Below are 18,155 nucleotides of genomic sequence, written 5' to 3'. Positions count from 1 at the left end.
CGAACCCAGGGCCTTGCGCCTCCTAGGCAAGCGCTCTACCACTGAGCTAAATCCCCAACCCCACCTTATATTCTTTTATCATATCTTTATTCAAGGCAGGGTCATGTTATGCATAGCTCAGAGGCAGCGCCCTTACATGTACATACCTATACACACACACACACACACACACACACACACACACACACAATTAAAATAAAATAAAATGTATTTCAAATTGTAGCATATCCAAACTGAAGAACTAAAAATTGAAGGGTCGGTGTAGACAGGAATGAAGACATTAAGGTCACTACTACTTATCTTGTATGATCTACGATTGATATAAATCAATTTCTGTGCTTTTATGGTGCTGTTTTCCTCTTAAGACAGGGTCATGTGTAACTCAAGCTGGCCTAGCATGGACTATATCTCCAAAAAGGCCTTGAACTCCTAGTCTTCCAGATACAACGCCCCAAGTGTTGGAATTGCAGGCCAGTGACAATGTTCTCTGGAGAACAAATTGGCACTGCAATTCTTTGGCAATATGGATAGCTTCTAACCCACTTAATTCCACTCCTAGGATTTCGCCCAAGTGTGAACATAGGTGCACTGAAAGGCCAAAATATGTTTAAAGCAGCACTACTTGGAGTGGTCCTAAAACTAAATCAACTGAATAGAAGAATTATCAATTGCAGTATGTTCAGAGCACTGAGCCATGAAAATGAACACAATGCAAACACATATGTGGAAGCATGGCTTCCAGAGACTTAACGTCAAGAGGAAGGCTTCAAAGAATACTTACTGAAGGGAGCAATTTATACATAAAAAGAAGCTAGGTGAATAGATATTACTAGAAATAAGCCATTGGATGAGCTTCCTAGATTTTTGGTAATATTTGTTGACATAGATGGGATAGCACAGATGTTCACTTCCTAAAAATGTGGATGCATCAGCCCTTCTTAGAAGGGGGAACAAAATACTCACAGTAGGAAATACAGGGACGAAGAATGAAGCTGGGACTGAAGGAAAGGCCATCCAGAGACTGCCCTACCTGGGGATCCATCCAATATGCAGCCACCAAACCCAGTCACTGATGCCAAGAAGTGCTTGCTGACAAGAACCTGATATGGACGAAAGCCTTCCTGAGAGGCTCTGTCAGAGCCTTACTGATACAGATTAAGATGCTTGCAGCTAACCATAGGACTGAGACTGGAGACAGTAATGGAAGAGTTAGAGAAAGGACTGAGGGAGTAGGAAGAACAACTATATCAACCAACCAGACATCCCAGAGCTCCCAGAGACTAAACCACCAACCAATGAGTACACATTTGGGGACCCATGGATCCAGCCACATATGTAGCAGAGGATGGCATTGTCTGGCATCAATGGGAGGAGAGGGCCTTGGTCCTGTGAAAGCTCTTTTCTCCAGTGCAGGGGAAAGCCAGGGTATTGAGGTAGGAGTGGGTGGGGGAGCATCCTCAGAGAAGCAGGGGAAGAAGGGGATGGGAGAGGGGGGAACCAGGGAAGGGGATATTTGAAATGTAAATACATAAACTATCCAATAAACATAGCAACAGAAAAAAATTTATCAAGTCCAAGTGTTCATAATTTTTGTACTTTTCTGAACTTCAAAGTTTGTTAAAAGTTGCACAAGTATGCTAGGTGTGGTAGTACTCCCCTTTAATCCCAGCACTCTGGAGGACTATGTAATGAGATGAGATCCTGTTTGGGGATGAGAGGAGTTTTACAACGAGGAGCTAGAGATATGGCTCAACAATTATTGAGTATGTGCTGCTCTTTCAAATGACCTGAGTTCTGCCTCTAGAACCCATGGCAGATAGTTCACAACTACCTGCTACTCCACCTACAGAGGATCTGTACCTTCTTCTGGTTTCTATAGGTATGTGCACTCTCGCTCTCTCTATCTCTCATTCTCACACATCCCCCCCCCCCACACACACACACTACAAACTACTTATTTGGTTTTGTTTTATTGAGTCAGGGTCTCATTATGTAGCCTGACTGTCCTGGAACTCACTACATATACCAGGTGATCTTGAACTCAGAGATCTCCCTGCATTTGTCACCTGAGTTTGGGGATTAAAGGCATGTGTCACCATAACCAGCTTACTTAAAGAGTTATAAGAAACAAATCTTTTTCCCTAAGGAAATTAAAAATCCGTTCCTATGAAAAGCAGCTATAATGCTGAAAGAAGCAGGTACCTAAGTGTAAGGAGCAGCTGGTGTGCACCATGGCTGAGATGGAGCACTAGGTCAAGGTCCCATGGTATGGTGGTTTGAATAGGTATGGCCTTCTTACACTCACATGTTTAAATGCTCAGCCACAGGGTGGCACTCTTAGGAGGTAGAGCCTGGTTGGAGTAGGTGTGGTCTTGTTGAAGAATATGTGTCACTATTGCGTAGCACAGTCTTCTCCTGCTGTCTGTATGTCAAGATGTAGAGAACTCTTGGCTTCTCCAGTATTATGCCTTCCTGCAGTCTGCCATGCTTCCCACCCTGACAATAATGGACTGAACCCCTGAAATTGTAAGCCAGCCTCAGTTGTGGTGTCTCTTCACAGCCATGAAACCATAAGACAATGGAACTTCACAAAATCTAGCCCAAAATAGTAAGCCCACTGCAGGGGAGCCAACTATGAAGTATGGAGAGGTGGCTTGTATGTTGCTGACTACTGAGGGAGATGAACAGTGGAACAAGCTGAGCTGGCAGAGTCCCATGACAAGTTGTAAGAGAATATCAAACCAGATGGTTGTGAGCTGTCGTGTGGTACTGGGAACCAAACCTAGGTCCTCTGCAATTCTGTTGGGAGTCCTGCCTTCCCATTACTGTACTCCCTCTGATCCTGACTCCACCTGAGGCTAGCTATGGCCTTGAGTCAGAAGCTTGCTCTGAGAAGCCCCTTTGTTTTTGCCATGTCCTCTCTCTCCTCCTCCTCCTCCCCCCAGCAATCCCAACTGAGTAGAGGCTTGAGCACCTTTGAGAACAGCACTTAGGAAAATATGAAGACAATTCAAAGTGTCTTTATAAACACGTTGTGGTGTTATTCCTTTTCAATCTGTAGCGAAGATGGACTTTTAGAGACATTGAGCCCAGTGTGGTAGCACAAATGTATAATCCCAGTATAAGGAAAATGGAAGTAGAAGGTCAGGAGTTCAAGGCCACCCTGAACTACAAGAAATACTTCCTCAAAAAAAGACGGAAAGCAAACAAACAGCAGCAGCAGCAGCAGCAGCAGCAAAAGTAACAACAAATCCCTTATACTTTTTAGTTATCAGTCTTTTACCTTCCCCACTAACCCCAAGCCTAGGTAATCAATCCTCTTTCCTACACTTTCTCTATTTATATAGTCTATTCTGGACATTTTCTGTAAGTGGAGTCCAAGTCCACAGTCCTTTCTGACTTCTTTCATTTAACATGTGCGTATTCCAAGCTGCAGCACCTATTAGTATTTCCTTTATGCGGGCTGAGCACTACTTTACTGCAGACACAAACCACATTTTATTAATCCATTTGCCAATTAATGGGCATTTAAATTATTTAAATTAAAGAATGGGGTCCCTTTCTCCCTCTCCCATTCCCCCCTCTCTCTCCATGTATTCCTGCCGGCCTCTTCTCTTTCTGTCTCCTTTCTTTCTCTGCTTCTACGACCTTCTCAGTTCCCCTTTCTAAGCCCCCAAATAAACTCTATTCTATACTAAAAAAAAAAGAAAAAAAAGAAAAAAAAGAAAAAAAAGAAAAAAAGAAAAAGACACTTACTCTGTAGACCAGGTTGGTCTCAAACTCAGAGATCCCCTGCCTCTGCCACCTGAGTGCTACGCTACCACTGCCCAGTGATTTTTTAATATTTGTAGCTACTTCTATCTCTAAATTCCTGTGATATCAAAGATGTGCCACTATTATTGTTTTAAACAAGGCAGGATTATCTCTCCCTTGTCTCCTAGTAACTAATTTAGATGCAATAGTATTGTGGTGGTTTTTTTCCTATTTGCTAATGGAAGACAACTTACTTTCTGGTTTTGAATAAGCCTAGTTCCACTAAGGTTGAAATCAACACATGTTACTGAACTAGCAAGTGCATTTTCTACTTACCAGTGTTCTTCAGCTTCTATACTAGACCATTAAATAGGAAACAAATTTTTATGCCAACAAGTGAATGATTTTCTAGTCCTTCTTATTTTTCAAGAGTATTCTGGATCATGTAGTCAATGAATTTTCTTACTTCAGAGGCTGGGGTTGTAGCTAAGTTTGTAGGAAGTCCTGGGTTAGGTTCCTGGGACTGTTTTAAACTTCGCATGAAGGTCCATACATGCCTGCCACTTGGGAGTTGAAAACAGGAAGATCAGGAGTTCGAGGTCAACTTAGATACATAAGACCCCATATTTAAAATAAAACATAAAAGGAACTTGCTTTCTTCCTGTCTCCTGGGCATTCTAGGTGTTTTCTTCCATGTGGCCTAGAGCTATAGCAGCTAACATAGTGAATACTACAACCGTGGACCGTGGTAAGCACCTCCTAGTAACCAACTTCGTCTACACAAGGTCAGGACGAAAGTTTGATCACTTCTTACACAGATAAACAAACAGTGGCCTGGCAAAGTGGATGGCCAAAAGTCACTGTATATTGCAGGTCAAAGATTTGAACCCTAGCAATTTAAGTTTCTCAGTCCATGCTTGTAACCTCAACAACTGACTACTTTGTAATTATCCTCTATCTACTTCTAAACAAACATCTTTGTACTGTGTCCTAGCTGTCTTAGCATAGTCTACTTAGTAATAAAGAGAAACTGAACATGGTGGCACAGAGCTGTAATCTCAGCACTTAGAAGACATACAATGAGAACTTGACTCAAACAACAAAAATCAAAAATAATGGAGATGATCTGAAAATAATACTTAAAAGACAAATGATGGGCATGATATAGCTTGGTGGTAGTACACTTGGTTTACTATGTGCAAGGACTTGGGTTCAAATCCTAATACCAAGATTAAAAAAAAAATCACAAGGGGCAGGAGAGGTGTTAAGAGCACTGACTGCTCTTCCAGAGGTCCTGAGTTCAATTCCCAGCAACCATATGGTGGCTCACAATCATCTGTAATGGGATCTGATGCCCTCTTCTGGTGTGTCTGAAGACAGCTACAGTGTACTCATATACATAAATCTTATAAAATAAAAACACAAAAGAGTATGTCTTATATTTTATACACATTATATATGGATGTTCATATATAAATATATATAAGCACAATAAAATGTTGAAAGGAAATTATTTTTAAAATGGTTATTTCTGCACAGCATTATAGTGGACATCTGCACTGAACCATTTGGGAGGCTTAGGCAGATCAACTTTAAATATTTAAGACCAATCAGCTACGTAAGGTTAAGATTAAGTAAAGGGGGGCTGGAGAGATGGCTCAGTGGTTAAGAGCACCCAACTGCTTTTCCAGAGGTCATGAGTTCAATTCCCAGCAACCACATGGTGGCTCACAACCACCTGTAAAGAGATTCAATGCCCTCTTCTGGTGTATCAGAAGACAGCTCTGGTGTATCAGAAGACAGCTACAGTGTACTTATATATATAATAAATAAATAAATCTTTAAAAAAAAAGATTGGGCTGGAGAGATGGCTCAGTGGTTAAGAGCACTGACTGCTCTTCCAGAGGTCCTGAGTTCAAATCCCAGCAACCACATGGTGGCTCACAACCATCTGTAATGAGATCTGATGCCCTCTTCTGGTGTGTGTGTGTGTGTGTGTGTGTGTGTGTGTGTGTGTGAGTGATGACAACTATAATGTACTTATATATAATAAATAAATATTTTTAAAAAAAAGATTAAGTAAAGGTGTTTGTTTCCAAGTGACAACCTGGGTTCAATCTCCAGAATCCACATGGTAAAAGAAAGAACCAATTCTCCTAAGTTGTTCTCTGACTTCCACTTGTGTGTTATGGCATATGGATATTCACACACATGGACACATGAGAAATAAAAAAAATTAAAAAATAAATGAAAATGTTAAAAATAAATGTTAAAAACAAAGCTCCTAGGCATGGTAGTTTATGCCTACCATCCTAGCACCCAGGAAGCTGAGGGAAACAAGATCACTTTGAATCTGAGTAGCCTAGACTGGACTACAAAGTTAATTAATTCCAAGCTACTCAGCTGTATACCAGGACACTTGTCTTTAAAAAAAATTAGGGATCTGGAGAGATGGCCTAGCAGTTAAGAGCACTGGCTGCTCTTCCCTAGGACCCAGGTTCCATTCTCAGAACCCACAACTGTCTAACTCCAGTTCTAGGGACTGGATCCAACGCCCTCTACATGCATATCTAGTTTCCAGAGACCAAACAAAATGCACCACTATCCCTTCCCCCTCCCAGAAAAAAGCCCACCCCACTCAAATATTTTAGAAAGTGTAAAATCCAACTAAGTGTCTCCTTTTGTGGGGCAGGTTCTTACTATGTGGCCCTCTGTGGCCTTGAGCTCACAGAGATCAATGTGTCTCTGCTTCTTAAACACAGGGTTTTACGGGGGTACACCACCAAACCCAGCATCGATGCTTTAACAATTCCAGGTTTTTCTGTGTTAGAACAGAACAACAAAATGAAATGGCTTTTACTTTTAACACATCAAATGATAGCTACTATGTACTAGTATTTATTAAATTTTGGTGTATATATCTGTATAATTTTTATGCCAATTTTTTGCTTATTTTGTCAGTTTTTGTCTTTTGAGACAAGGATACACTATATATACCAGGTGACCTTAAATTTATTATAACCCTCTTTGCCTCAGGTTTCAAAGTGTTGGGATTATAATGCACACGACACCCAGATTATACCTATATTCTTCACAAGACAACACATTAGGAAGTAGGGAGGTGATTCAGTCAGTAAGATATCTGCTGCATGAATAGGAGGACCTGTGTTCAGATTCCTGGCACCCACATTCAATAGGAACAGGGATGGACACTAGAGATCAGGGGTGGGAGGAGAGAAAAAAGCAGACCTTTAAGACCTCACTGGCCAGATGGCTTAGTTGAATTGATGAGCTCCAGATTCAATGAGAGACCTGTCTCAAAAATTAAGGTTCCAGTGAGGCATAATATCAAATACCTTTAATCCCAACACTGGGGGTTTGAGACTAGCCTGGTCTACAAAGTGAGTTCTAGGACAGGCAGGGCTACATAAAGAGGATAGATAGATAGATAGATAGATAGATAGATAGATAGATAGATAGATAGATAGATAGAAGAATATCACAGATATTATTTGATGTCAACTTCTGAACACAAAATAAATTTTAAAAAATTATTCCTCTCAAAATATAAAATGACTGGTGATATTTAATTTATATTTTACTCATGAAATACTTATCTGAGAGTTCCTAATTATATTGCACAATGTTTAAGTATAAACCACACAAATATTAAAACTGGAGTCACTTAAAATTGGTAAAGGAAACAAATGATTTAGGACATAGCCTAAACCATATTAGGAGGGAGTGGGAGGGAGTGAGGGAGACAAAGTGGTGTTCACACACCTGCAGGTAAAGCAAAACTGAATCATCAAAAGTGTCAACCACAAACAACCCCGGAGAGGAGGGATGTACAGTCAAGTCACGAAATGGTAACTGAAAACTTGAGACTAACCCAAAAGCCACAGAAAGCCCTAGTTTTCAAGGGCTTGTGAATAGGTATATCACAACTAAAAAACTAAAAATGTCCAATAGAGAAAAACATTTCAACCTTGCTCATAATAAAAGAATTATGAATAAAATGTCAGGCGGGTTGGAGAGATGGTTCAACGGTTAGGAGCACTTGTTCTTTCAGAAGACCTGGGTGAAGTTGCCAGCCCCCACAGGGCAGCTCACAACTGCCTGTAACTCTAGAACAATTGTCTTCTCGCCTCCAACTGCTCCCACAAGCAGAAGGCACACAAACTCACGTAGGTGTGTATACACACACACACACACATATAAAATGATAAACATATATTTAAATGCCAATGAATGGGCCTGCAAGATCTATCAGTGGATAAAAGAACTTGCTGCATAAGCCTAATAACCTGAGTTCAATTCTTTGAACCCATGAAGGAGACAGCCAACTTCCAGAAATTCTCGTGATTCCCACACATGCACGACATTCATACATGCATAAACAATAATAAATTGATCTTTAAATTTAAATTCTAATTAAAGTAAGGTATTGACTTTTACCTACCAATATTTGTTTGTTTTTTGAGATAGAAGGTTTCTCTGTGTAGTTCTGGCTATCCTGGAACTCACTCTATAGACAAGGATTGCCTCAAACTCAAAGGTCGGCCTCCCTCTGGGATTTTTTTTTTTTTTTTTTTTTGAGCTGAGGACCCAGGGCCTTGCGCTTGCTAGGCAAGCACTCTACAACTGAGCTAAATCCCCAACCCCCTCCCTCTGGGATTAAAGGTATGCTATACCACACCCAGCTAATACCTACCAAATTTTAAAGATTAAAAAAAAATAAAACAAATCCCAATGTGCCCAAATAGGACAATCAATAAACTGTCAAAATATCTAAATTAGTATTTCTGAGGTTTGTAGAGGTAAACAATCTCTACCAACATCTGAATACATATCCGCTTTCACCTAGCAATTCTGCTTGATTTACAAGCAGATACAGATATTTTCACTGGAATCCAAAAGGATATTCACCAAACCACTACTTTGTACCATGCAAAATCTGGAAACAATCTAAAACATAGCTAAATAAATAATGACAATCCATACACGACAAAAAGAATGTCACTATTCGGGGGCTGGAGAGATGGCTCAGAGGTTAAGAGCACTGACTGCTCTTCCAGAGGTCCTGAGTTCAAATCCCAGCAACCACATGGTGGCTCACAACCATCTGTAATGGGATCCGATGCCCTCTTCTGGTGTGTCTGAAGACAGCTACAGTGTACTCATATACATAAAATAAATAATTCTAAAAAAATACTAAAAAAAAAAAAAAAAAAAAAGAATGTCACTATTCTAAATAAGATTTGAGAGCCAGTGAGATAGCTCTGTGGGTAAAGGCATTGATGCCAAGCCTAACAACTTGATTTTGATGATCCCTGGATCACCCATAGTGGAAGAAAATGGATTCTTCTAAGCTGTCCTCTGACCTCTATATCAATCACACTCACTCCTACACATACACCCACACAACCCACTAACATAAAAATTATTTTAAATTCTCTTTGAAAAAGAGGGCTGGGGGCTGGAGAGATGGCTCAGAGGTTAAGAGCACTGTCTGCTCTTCCAGAGGTCATGAGTTCAATTCCCAGCAACCACATGGTGACTCACAACCATCTGTAAATGAAATCCGATGCCCTCTTCTGGTGTGTCTGAAGACAGCTACAGTGTACTCAATACATTAAATAAATAAATCTTTTAAAAAAAGGTCAAACACACACAATACACATGTACCAAATACACAAAACACATACTCACATGCAATACACAACAAATACATACACAATTTTTCTAAAAAAGGAAGAAAGCCAGGCAATGGTAGCACACACCTTTAGCCCAGGACTTAGGAGGCAGAGGCAGGCAGATCTCTAGGAGTTCCAGGACAGCCAAGGCTGCACAAAGAAACCCTGTCTTGAAAAACCACCAACAACAAAAAGTCTTTGAAATAATTTGAATACACTTGCCAAAAGAATTAGCTCTCCAAGGTTAATCAAATATGAAAAATAAATAAATAACTAAAAACATCCAGTACAAGATGAATACATCAGTGTAAATTAAAAACCATTAAAAACAGAGTCAGGCATTGTGTGGCATACCTTTAATCCCAGCACTGGGGGGTTGGGGTGGGCAGTGGTGACTAAGAATACCAAGACACTTTTGTTGCCATGGGCTATACCTATTATTTACCATATTATAAATTATGCCAGAAAAATTAAAATTAAAGTTTAATTTATTTAAAAGGAAAACTGATTTTGTGCCAACTACGACAAAACTTTAGTAGCTTAAATTATTTATGATCTCAATTACCATGGTTTGGCAATCTGGGTGTGACTTGACTGGGTCCTTTACAGGGTCCTATAGGCTGAAATTATCTGAAGCTTTGACTGGGAAGGATTCATTTCCTAGTTTACTCTTACAGCTGTTGCCAGGGTTCAATTGCATATGGGCTGTTGGATTGAGGCCTCAGTTCCTCTTGAGCAGTTGGCCCAAGACCTTCCTTGGTTGTTTGCCATATAGGTCTTTCCATCAGCCTCTTAAAAACATGATAGCCAGCTTCTTTAGCATGAGCCAAGGAGCGCTGATGTGAGAGGCAGTCTTGTAATCTAGAAGTTACACTCCTTCAGTTTCCCACTTTGTCTTCTCTTGACAGTCTTGCAGTGTTATAAAGGTTGGTATCAATTTGCGAAATGGCTAAGCTCAAATGATCTTCCTTCAAAATAAAAAGCAGCTGCTTTTCCAAACTAAAAAGGAGAAACAATGTATCTCTCTCTTTCACTTCTTTTCTTTCCTTCTCTTGTCTTTTCATTAATTTTTTATTTTTAACCTTCATTATCCTCAAGAAATGTGTTAAGAGAGCACAAGTGCCAGGCATAGTAACTTGAAATTTCAACAGTTGGAAGATGAATATAGGAAGACCAGAAGTTCAAGGTTATCTTCTGCTATACCTAGGACTATCTCAAAAAAAAAAAAAAAAAAAAGAGCAATGGGGAAAACTCCAAGATCCATAGAATATAGACAATGGCTATCGAGCCATAAGGCAGCTCATAAACATTAACTCCATTTGCAGGGGCCTAATGTCCTCTTCTGTCCCACACATACATGAGTGCACACATACATAAAGGCAAAACACTAACATATAAAATAAACAGATGAGGGGGCTGGAGAGATGGCTCAGCAGTCCTGAGTTTAATTCCCAGCAACCACATGGTGGCTCACAATCATCTGTAATGGGATTTGATGCCCTCTTCCAGTGTGTCTGAAGATGGCTACAGTGTACTCATAAATAAAATAAATAAGAAATCTTAAAAAAATAGATGAATGAATAAAGATGGGTATGGTGGTACACACTTTGATCCAGCACTAGAGGATCAAAGGCAAATGGATCTATGTAAATTAGAGGCCAGATTACACAGTGAGTCCTTGTCTGAACCCTCACCAAAACAATATAAATAACTCTAAAAAATATAATATTTAGGGGTTGGGGATTTAGCTCAGTGGTAGAGTGCTTGCCTAGCAAGCGCAAGGCCCTGGGTTCTGTCCCCAGCTCCGGAAAAAAAAAAAGAAAAATATAATATTTAAATAAAGGATATTTTACCAAAAGCATTACCTGCGGCTTTGTGAGATGGTCCAGGAGATATATAGGCACTTGCCTCAAAGCCTAGCAATCTGAGTCTGATACCTGGAATCTAATAAAAATGGACAACCAACTCTGCAAGCTGTCTTGTGACATCCACGTTGTGTCATGGCAAAACTACTTATACACACACGTGTATGTATACACACACACACACACACACACACACACACACACACACACACACACAAAGATTTTTTAGCATATATTCTCACTTTTAACAAGGCCCACACTTCTATCCAAACAATCTTTAGAGAAATGTGCTTGTTAATGGTATGTAGTCACTCAAGCCTATAATCCCAGAATTTGGGAAGCCAGAGCAGCGGAGCAGGACTGCCACAAGATTAAGGCTAACAAGGTTACATACATCCTGAGTTTTCAGACAGCCTAGGCTAGTATGGGACCCTATGGAGAGGTTGGCATGGTATGGCACAGAAAAAGAAAAGGTGTTTCTAAACTACTGCTCTATCTTTCTCTCCTTTCTCCTTTGACTTTCTATTAGATAGGTAAAAATGTATGAGTGTTATAAATAGTTATTATTCACAGAAGGGATAATAAAGACCATTCTTTAGACACTTTGGAAATACAATATAGAAATCAACACTCAAGACAATAAATTCTAATAAAAAGATTTTTGACAATGTAGGATACACTGATTATTTTATGTACCTTTTTCACAACTAATAGTTTAATTAGTTGCAAGTGGAAACAGTACTTCAACTAGGAATCATAAAAATGTGGTCCAAATTTATTTTGTTTTGTTTTGAGACAGGGTCTCACTATGAAACCCTGGCTATCCTGGAACTCTCTATGTAGACCAGGCTCGCCTCCAATTCAGAGATCTGCCTGTCTCTGCCATCACATCCAGGTCAACTGTGAGTAGATGTTAAATTTTGTGGGGTAAAAATTAATACAGCCATTGTGGAAATCAATTTGAAGATTACTTGTATATGTTTATTACTGCTTTATTCACTGCAGCAAAGACTTGGAATCAATTTAGTTGTCAATCAACAGATGAATAGATAATGAAATTTTGGAAATGGAAAATGAATATTTTAAAAATGGAATGCTACCCAGCTCTGAAGAAAAATTAAGAAATGTACAGGAAGCTGGATGTGGTGGCACTTCAGCTCCAGGGAATTCAATGCCCTCTTCTGGCCTCCACAAGCACTGACACTCACATAGCCCTATACATAGACATAATTAAAAATAATTTTTTAAATATAACCTTGGCAATAGTTAAATTAATGTAACTAGATCAACTTACTTATTACTATCTATGCCAGAAAAATGGAAGTTAATCCATTTGGCAAATAAGAGAAAAAAATGAACAGAAATGATTCCTCTCTGAACTGTACTCTTGCGGAGCCCTGTCAGCTTTCTTACAGACATTCTGGGAATGGGAGTGAGGACAAAGCCTGGAAGAGGGATTACAAAATGAATAGCACCCAGAATAGCAAGAGAATCTCATCTACCATATGCTATCCCTTCCAAAGTATATAAAATCTTATATTACTCCACACTAGGCCAAATGTCACATCAACTCACTCCTCACAATAATGCTAATATGGTGTAGAGAGGAGCAACCCCACTTTCTCAACAATCCAATCGAGGCTTGTACCATGAGAAATGTGCCCAAGGTTACAGAGCTGTTAAGTGGCAGAGAGCCAAGAGTCTTGACTCTAAAACCCATACTATTTACCCACTGCTACACTACTTATTACCATAGTATAGATGAAAGGGCATTGGGTTCCAGACTTAGCTTCATCCCTTGGGCAAATCACCTGACCTTACCTAGCACTGTGTCATCAGTAAATGAGGGCAATGTCAGCTGCCCAACCTTCTCTACAGCATCTGAGTGATGCTAAAAGAATTAATGCATTTACAAATATGCTATAAAAATGATAGGACACTATATAAATGTAAGATTTGGTTAAGGTGAATCCAAACATATTTTTGTCTTCAAGATGGTTTATAGATCTAGAAGCAAATTTAGTAATAGTTTAATATGGTTCAAGATTTTTATTTTTAATTATCTTTATGTGTGGGGGGTATGTGCAGGTACCCATGGAGGCATTAAAAGGTCCCTGAAGGAGAGATGTCTCAGTGGTTAAGAGCACTGACTGCTCTTCCACAAGTCCTGAGTTCAATTCCCAGCAACCACATGGTGGCTCACAACCTTCTGTAATGAGATCTGATGCCTCTTCTGGAGTGTCTGAAGACAGCAAATGCACTTATGTAGAATAAATAAATCTTAAAAAAAAAAAAAGAGGGGCTGGGGATTTAGCTCAGTGGTAGAGCGCTTACCTAGGAAGCGCAAGGCCCTGGGTTCGGTCCCCAGCTCCGAAAAAAAGAACAAAAAACAAAAAAAAAAAAAGAAAAAGAGTTCCCTGAAGTTGGAGTTGTAAGTCACCTAATATGAGTGCTAGGAATTGAACTCTGGTTCTCTATAAGAGCAGTTATCCTCTTAATGGCTGAGACATCTCTCCAAGGTCTGTCCAGTAGAGTTTTATTCAATGGTGATAAATCATCTATTAACATTCCCAAGCAAAACTTTAGTTAAAAACAAAAACACTGAGACATTTTAGAAAGGACTAAACTATGAAGACAGTTAAATGACCAGTTTGGAAGACACTCTGAACTACATAGTGAGACTCTGTCTGCTAATAAACACATACACACAGTGGCAAGTTGACATGATATGATGGCACATGCCTGTAATCCCTGCATTCAGGAGGCTAAGGTGTGAGAATCAGAACTTTAAGACAGCCTGGGCTATATGGTGAAATACTATCCCATAAAACAACACACCACAGGCTGGCAAAAATAGCTCAGAGGGTAAAGGCACTTGCTGCCAACCTGAGTTTGATTTATAGGGACACATATGGTAAATGTTGTCTTCTGACCACCATACACGTATTATGACTGACACTGACAGACAGACACACACAAATAATTATCAACAAAGTTTAAAAAAAATCAGTTGGGGGGTTGGGGATTTAGCTCAGTGGTAGAGCGCTTGCCTAGCAAACGCAAGGCCCTGGGGCCCTGGATTCGGTCCTCAACCCCGGGGGGTGGGGGGGTGGGGGTGGGGGAATCAGTTGGTGTCAACAGTTGGGAAGGATGACTAGTTAGAGCACAGGCTACCCTAGACACATGTTATTATATACTTGTCAAAATTCATACATTATATAACAGTACTGAACCCTGAACATGATGGGGTTAGTAGGTAATAATGTATCTGTGGTGTCTGAACAACTTAACAAATTGTAACACATTACTGCAACATGTAAATAAGTGAAAGGGTATTTGTGAGCAGGAATATGAGAACTCTGTACTTTACCCTTATAACTAGTGTTTGTTTGTTTGTTCTGTTTTGTGTTTGAAGACAGGGTTTCTCTGGCTGTCCTAGAACTCACTTTGTAGTCTAGGCAGGGCTTGAACTCACAGAGGTCTGTCTGCCTTCTTGAAGTTAGGCTAGTATAAGTGAAAAAGAAAGTTTAAAACTTTATTTAACCTTAACAAATTGAAGCTGGGCCCAATGGTACAAACCTGTAATCCCTACCACCCAATCCCTAGTATTAAAAAAATAAGCAAATTAGATCTCTACATGTGGTTAGTGTCTATAATACCAGCAGTTTTAAGGCAATTTCTCAAATGACACCTAAAAATATACTGCAATAGTACCTTTAGAAGAGAAAAGTCACCTCAAGAGCCTGTTCAAGTGAATATAGTTATGAAACTATGCTATAATTAACTGAGCAGGTCAAGAGTGACTAGGCACTTAAGCACAGGAGGAGTTCAAGGCCAGCCAGATGAACAAAGCAAGATTCTGTCTCTTTTTTGAAAAAGTGAGTGTAGTAATCTCACTTGCACAGCACTTTGGAGGCCAGACACTACCTCAGAAAAATAAAAATGATTTGAACCAGGAACCTACAGAGCCTGTCTCCACTTTTCTTCCCTTCAAGTCCTATAATATAAATAATAAGAAATCACATTTCTCAATTCCTTCAATACTTTAAAAAAACAACTGAAATTGTTTAACATCATTTCTGCTTCCTGAAAGACAAAAATATAGAGGTTAAGTTGGAAAAAGGAGTACTTTATTAGGTTCTTCACCTAGAATCAATAAACTGAAGATCATGAATGAGCAATTAAAAATTAATGTTTACAGACACAAGATATTCACCCAGTTTTCAACTGATGACTCAAAAAGTAAGGTTAATTTTTATTCCATTTTATAGTTAGATAGAAACCAAAAGTTTCCCAAAAGAACATGAACAAAGAAATATAAAGGTAGTAAAATTAAAACAGACATACAAGACTATTCATATCCAGCCATTAATCAAAGCTCTGAACTCCAAGAGTCATTACCTCTTACCCTTGTAGTTTAAAATACTAGTTGATTAAACCTTACTTCCTAATTTAATGACTTTTTGTCCTTATTCCAGTGGCATAAAAGGGAACTTATGTCCTCAATTGCAGTGGCTTTTTATCAGAGTTCTCCCCTGGGGAACCTATGAAATCAAACACTGAGTTTGGCTCCCCACCCTCAGGGAATAAATGTCCAAAGTGACAGTGTTGAATCCATAAAGAACTCTTCGGCCACGGCTTCTTTTCCCATCTTCCAAGCAGTAGGTCCTTCTTTTGTGAGACAGAAGGTAACAGGAAAATACCCGACCTGAGAAAAAAAGCACCCCAGGCCAGAGTGGTGGCTCATTGCTGTAATCTCAGCATTCAGGAAACGAAGGCAAGAGGAAAATGCTAAGTTCAAGACAAACTTGGGGTACATAGTCAAATGAGGCCAGTCAGTGCTACAGGACAACCCCCCCAAAAAAAAAACGAGGGAGAAAAGAAACAGGCCCCCAAAAGCCAATCCTTGACACTGCTCAAATGTAAACCAGACCTTTGTTCTCCCTTTTGAAGTTCATGAATCGCATTAGAAAAATATTATTTCGTAACTTCATACAGGAGTGGCTTTTAAGATTAGTCAAATACATAATTAAGTAATATTAAATAGCTCTCAGTGGTCAAGCAGGGTGTCCAACAAGTCAAGCGGTTTCAGTATGTTCTCCTGCAAGGCAAAGGGACGGAATTTACACCTTTTCAATACCATACACTCCAGTTCTTGGTTCCTGGGCCCGAAAGCCCTGTACCCTACTCGTTGTGCAATCGTTGTCAAAACTCCACCCACTGAGCTCCAGAACAAGTGGATTTCTCCCATTCTGAAAGAGATCTCGATTTTCTTGTATCCAAGGAGCCACTGAAAACTCCTTGACATGAGTCAAGTAAGGCAAGGGGGAACAGCGGTCCAGCTCCTCTCCTAGATTAAGAAAGACCAAAACCGAAGCCCAGGAGGCACTCAAGTTTCCACTTACCAAATTAAAAAGAAAGAAAAGAGAGGGTAGTTATAGGAGCCGGGAGACGGCTACCAGACGATGATGCTGGTTCCCTAGCATCACCAACTCATCGCCAACCTCACACTCATGGCAGGTCAGTGATGCCCAGAGACTAAGCCCAGGTATGAGTCCCCAGAGCCCCGAGGCGTCCTCCGTGTAGCCACCGGCGCAGTGTCGCGGGGGGCCGGGGGCAAGGGGAAGGGGGGAAGGGGCGAAAGGCAGCCCCGACTCCTGCGCTGTTATCTTACTGCGCAACAGCCTCAGCTCTGAGGCCAGGGAGCACCCCGCAGCGCGCGCCCTACGCACCTGCCCAACACCAGGAGGGCGATCCTGTACCCCGGTAAGCCCCCACCCCCACACCGCCACCTCTTCGGACAGCGGAGTCCCAGTCACAGTGACCACACAGGCTGAGACACAACACCTGACGACCCGGGGCAGCGCCTGCCGCACGTGGCTGTCACACCTGGGGCGCCCCTGCCTAGCACCCCTTCACCCTCTCAGTCCCAGGGCCACCCTGTCCTCCCTCAGCCCCCTACCGCCTAGGGTTCCCAAGTCCCAACCGTCGTCCCTTCTCACCCGATCCATTTCACTCTCAAACCGCCCCCCCACCTGCTCCCAACTATCGTCACTCTTCTGAAAGGAAAGGGGGAAAGGGCCGGATGTTCGTCCCACAGCTTAAGGTAAAGGGGGTAAGTGAAGAGGTGAACCCCAAAAAGGGTAACCTAATCATCCCTGCGACCCAACCACAACGAAGGCGTCTCCTCCACTGACCTTCTCCGGGGGGCTGCGTCGCCGTCCGCCCCGTCCGCCCGGTCCGCCCTCAATAGCCTCCTCAGTACCGCCGCCTCTTCCCCGCGTTGCCTCCTCAAGCCGAGTCGCCATGAGGTGACGGCAGCAGCCAAACAAGCGGCTGGACCAGAGGCACGGAACCTCTCAGGGGTTTCGGCCCCGCCCCTTTTACACACCAACCAATCGTAGCGTGAGAGTCTTTCCACGTGACCGGAGGAGGTTGGCTCCTGAAAGAAGGCAGTTTGATGGGGGTGGGGAGCATAGAATTTTGGGCTGGGCTTCTGTTGGGGCCGAAGGGCAGGCAGAGGCCGCTGGAGTCTGCGCGGACTGGGAGAGGGAGTAGACTACAAGTCCCAGAAGAATGTGCGGCCAAGGCGTCCAGCCTAGGATCCGGATAGGAGCGTCCAGGTTGCGGGGAAGAGTACCCACTGTGCTGAGTGTGCAGCCTTCTGGGGCTTGTAGTCTCTGAGGGGAAATGTCGCGGTACCGGAAAGCAGTCATTATTAACTTATAAGAAAAGTTTTAAAATCTTCCAGAGTTTGAGAAGGAATAGAACTAGAGACACATTTTTTTGTGGTTTTGCTTTTATTGCTGCTCTTCAGAACTGTACAAGTATAATTTGGGAA

The 18,155-nt window shown here is 41.2% G+C and overlaps 1 protein-coding gene across 4 annotated transcripts in view; it reads right to left on the bottom strand.

Annotated features, from left to right (window-relative positions):
• Positions 1 to 17,728, bottom strand: part of Txlng (taxilin gamma) — a 48,895-nt gene extending 31,167 nt beyond the window's left edge. For 2 of the 4 annotated variants that reach the window (NM_001398782.1, NM_001037187.3), the window contains exon 1: positions 17,512 to 17,648. In NM_001398782.1, the coding sequence (NP_001385711.1) occupies positions 17,512 to 17,622 (111 nt within the window). In that variant the 5' untranslated portion in view covers positions 17,623 to 17,648. Of the gene's footprint in view, positions 1 to 64; positions 16,416 to 17,511 lie in introns of all 4 variants that reach the window. The other 2 variants (XM_063279937.1, XM_063279938.1) reach the window with 2 other exon arrangements.
• Between the last annotated feature and the right edge of the window lie 427 nt (positions 17,729 to 18,155).

Source organism: Rattus norvegicus, chromosome X, assembly GCF_036323735.1.
Source record: "Rattus norvegicus strain BN/NHsdMcwi chromosome X, GRCr8, whole genome shotgun sequence".
Lineage (NCBI taxonomy): Eukaryota > Metazoa > Chordata > Mammalia > Rodentia > Muridae > Rattus > Rattus norvegicus.
The sequence above is the reverse complement of the archived record's forward strand: the minus strand, read 5'-3'. Positions and strand labels throughout refer to the sequence as shown.